Source organism: Octopus bimaculoides, chromosome 6 (assembly GCF_001194135.2).
Source record: "Octopus bimaculoides isolate UCB-OBI-ISO-001 chromosome 6, ASM119413v2, whole genome shotgun sequence".
Taxonomy (NCBI): domain Eukaryota; kingdom Metazoa; phylum Mollusca; class Cephalopoda; order Octopoda; family Octopodidae; genus Octopus; species Octopus bimaculoides.
In genome coordinates this window covers 49,490,262-49,494,385 of record NC_068986.1, presented here as the reverse complement: position 1 = coordinate 49,494,385, position 4,124 = coordinate 49,490,262, and the positions used below count along the sequence as shown (strand labels likewise).

The 4,124-nt window shown below is 35.4% G+C and overlaps 1 protein-coding gene across 1 annotated transcript in view; it reads right to left on the bottom strand.

Moving 5' to 3' along the window:
• Window positions 1-4,124, bottom strand: part of LOC128248067 (uncharacterized protein DDB_G0271670-like) — a 110,828-nt gene that overhangs the window by 40,646 nt on the left and 66,058 nt on the right. Inside the window, exon 4 of the mRNA XM_052968464.1 lies at window positions 3,328-3,521. Within this exon, the coding sequence (XP_052824424.1) occupies window positions 3,328-3,521 (194 nt within the window). The remainder of the gene's footprint in view (window positions 1-3,327; window positions 3,522-4,124) is intronic.

Sequence of the window (4,124 nt, the reverse complement as noted above, 5' to 3'; positions counted from 1 at the left end):
AAGAAGAAGAAGAAGAAGAAGAAGAAGAAGAAGAAGAAGAAGAAGAAGAAGAAGAAGAAGAAGAAGAAGAAGAAGAAGAAGAAGAAGAAGAAGAAGAAAAAGAGTAAGAAGAAGAAAGTGAGAGCATATGAAGGAAAGTAAAAAATGGACAGGAGGGGGAAAGTGGAAAAAATGACGCATAGAAGAGTGCGAGTGAGAGTGAGCAATAGAGATAGAGAAAGAAAGAGGGAGAGAGAGAGAGAGAGAAAAGAAGGAGTAGGGGAGGGTGTATTGGTAAACGTTTTCGCTGGTTGTGTAAATATGTGACACACACACACACACACACACATGATGTGTATGTGTGTGTAAGTGTGTGTGTATGCATTTATGTATGTATATGCTGAAAAGAACAGAATTCATTTTGAAATCAAGGAAATACTTCGTGGGTAAAGGATTTAATTTTTTAGAGAAGTTACAGGGAATAGGTAAAAATGAATATTCCTGAATATTAATAATTTAGAAATTCCTTGCGCTTAAATACACTTAAGCGCAGCATAATAGATGATTGATCATATATATATATATATATATATATATATATATATATATATATATATAATTTTTTATATATGAAAAATACAAAATGGGACAAGAATGCAAAACATCCAGACAGATGATACAAAAAAGGGACAACAAAACATCCAGATAGACGATACAAAGAAAACAAGGACAGGTCATTCAGAGTTTTCTTTCCTTAGTCAAGTTCCAAAATATCTTTGCAATTTCGGCTGGTTATAATCGAGATTGCTCCAACACGTGTACCTGTGTGTGTGTGTGTGTGTCTGTGTATATGTTGAAATATTAAACATATAAACAAGCATTGAAATGTATAGGATTTGGCAAATATACTTTTAGTGCCCCACGTTAGTGTGAGAAAGTCCAGACACGTGACAGCGCTATCAGAGGCGATTACTAACTGATTGGAACTAATATTCTTTTTTCTTTCAAATTATGCAGGTTATGATAATGGAAAATGAAACGATTGTTATAGTTGGGACCAAACAGAGTTGTAAATATTCCTTGCAGAGGGAATCCTAATTTCAAATTTAGTCACTGAATGATGTTGGGGATAACTAACGAAATGAATATTATACATTATGCTGACAAATTATATCGCACAGCAAAAAAGAAAAGAAGAAATGGAAACGTGTAAACAGATTTTTCGATAACTCAAAGTGACTAGGCAAAAAATATTATCATCTCTTCCTAAGTTCTATTTTCTTTCGCAAAATAGAATCTTTGTCAAATATATTAATAAACGTAATTGTAGTTTTTATATATATATATATTTTAGTCTGATATTGTGGATTTTTATCCCTTTATTATTAAGCCAATACTACGAACAAGTAATACAAATATTGGTATTGGTGAAGTAAAAAAAAATATATAAACAGAAAAGAATAGTGAGAATTTGAGCGATGTGTTTATGGATGCTGTTGATTTGGTTGAAGTGTGTAAAATCACAGGTTTGGAATCTGCTTGAACATGAGGTTCCCGATCTTTGAGGGAGGGCTTTATCGTAACGATAGGTTATTTCTCTTACCAAATATGAACGAGCATAATGTAGATATATTTACCAAGGATATTATTTTAATATTCAGTGAATGAGAATAAGAAATTATGGTGGTGAGCAACCTAACAAAAATGAGTATTCTTGACATAACATTAGATTTATAAGTTAATAAATCTTCTTTTGTTATAAACCTAATGAAAGATTGTTTTATAATATCAAGGGTCCTGGTCAGCCACCAAATATTCCTAACTTAGCCTTCAGTTAACATACATCATTTTTTTGTAAAAGCATTGTAATTTTATAACAAATTATTTAGTAGTAGCGGATTTTCAGGGATGTTAGGTTATACAGAGTGACCATAAATTATCTTTACAACTTCTACACGCATCGTCTAAATGTGTTGCGTGAAACCAATATAACCTACATGGAAGTTTTCTGATATTTCTAATAAAACTTTGTCTTTGTTTTTCGATAAACTCTGCTGAGTTATCTTTATTTTTCATTGTAAGGGTAATTTATGGACAGTTTATATATCTAGGCTTGCAGTTATCAAATGTCGAACTAGCCAATAGAAAAATCTTGTGCTACAATACAATAATTTTTTTTTTAGCTTTGAAGTTCGTATGAATATTGCTTGAAGGCTTCCTAACTTAATCTTCTGTTTTTGTGAAAAAAGAATATAATTATTTTAAGGTCTTTAATAGAAATTCTTTTAAGATTTCACGTACACTTTGCAAAAATGTTGGCAACATTACAAATTCAATTAATGCAAAACAATTGCCAATTAATAGTCATTCCATAAACGGGAGCAGATAACTGCTCGTTTAATAGACTGCCTTACTAGTTCTTTGATGTACTGTGCCAAAGTGGAATTAAATGATAACTTACCATTGAAATCTTACAAAGGATAAACAGGGATTAAATTTAAAACGCGATTTTGCTCGCATAAGCATTCATTGGTCAACCCACACAAGAAATTTGCTTGTAGACTTCGAAAATTCTTGGCGTTCAAGGCAAATCAGTGACAATATTCTTGCGTTTGCATTTGCTTACATTTGTGGAAATAGGAGAAAGAAACTGAATTATCGCAAGGCGGTGAGCTGGCAGAAACGTTAGCACGCCGGACGAAATGTTTAGCGGTATTTCGTCTGCCGCTACGTTCTGAGTTCAAATTTCAAAGAAGTCGACTTTGCCTTTCATCCTTTCGGGGTCGATGAATTAAGTACCAGTTACGCACTGGGGTCGATGTAATCGACTTAATCCCTTTATCTGTCCTTGTTTGTCCCCTCTATGTTTAACTCTTTGTAGGTAATAAAGAAATAAGAAACGTTAGCACGCCGGACGAAATGTTTAGCGGTATTTCGTCTGCCGTTACGTTCTGAGTTCAAATTTCGCCGAGGTCGACTTTGCCTTTCATCCTTTCGGGGTCGATAAATTAAGTACCAGCTACGCACTGGGGTCGATGTAATCGACTTAACCCGTTTGTCTGTCCTTGTTTGTCCCCTCTATGTTTAGCTCCTTGTAGGTAATAAAGAAATAAGAAACTGAATTATTATCTTTGCTTAACAGAAAAGAAATTTCTTATTACTGCAGAACGAAGACGTGTTGAACCCAAGAAAGGACATCTTTTGTACTTGTTTGCTCTAATTCGAAAAAGCGGTCAAGTAATTTTCACAAGGCTGATCGACCACAAAAAAATCTACAATAAAAAGGTTTTTAACAGTTTTCAATTTCATCTCTAACCTCTACCAACTACTGATTGTCTCTGTACTTACTGGATGATCCGATCTCTGCACCATACCAACAACCCAACACAAATCACATTCTACACGAAGTACACAATACAGTACCTCTGTAGGATACGGTTGTCGGTCACTTTCTACAGAGATAATCACGGCTTGGAAGAGGTTAGTTTTTGAGGCGAGAAAGAGATTAAAAGAAAATATGTTTGGGATGTCTGTAGATCGGTCTAAAATGCGAGTAAAAGATGAAAGACATTGGTGTAAAGTGTTGAGAATTGCAAGATAAGATAACGCTGGGATGGTCACAACTGGAATGCCCCTGATCATTGGTGTGCGAACTGGATTGACTTGAGGCTAAGCAACAACAACAACAATGCCGACAACGACGACAATGACGATGACAGCAGCAACAACTATAACAACCACTAAAACAACAATGAAAAGCAGTAAAAAAAAAACAAATTTCACCCCACCCCTACACAAACAAATAACAAACCAACTCAACAAAAATGCTGCTACGTGCCTGTTAGAAATAGTAGCATTAACTTCCTCAAATTGAACTTTGTCCTCTTAAAAGGGGAAACTCACGTTTGATAATGTAGCCTTAGTAATACCGTTCATCAAAACAACTGACGTTATGGCCACGGATGGAATGTCTTTGGCTGGAGGTTTTCTCACCTTGGTCTGACCTAGGGATAAACAGCAGCAACAGCAGTAGCAGAATCACCACAACGACGACGACGACGACGACGAAGACCACCACCACCACCACCATCACCACCACCATCGCCACCACCACCACCATCGCTGCTATTCTTATCCCCACCACT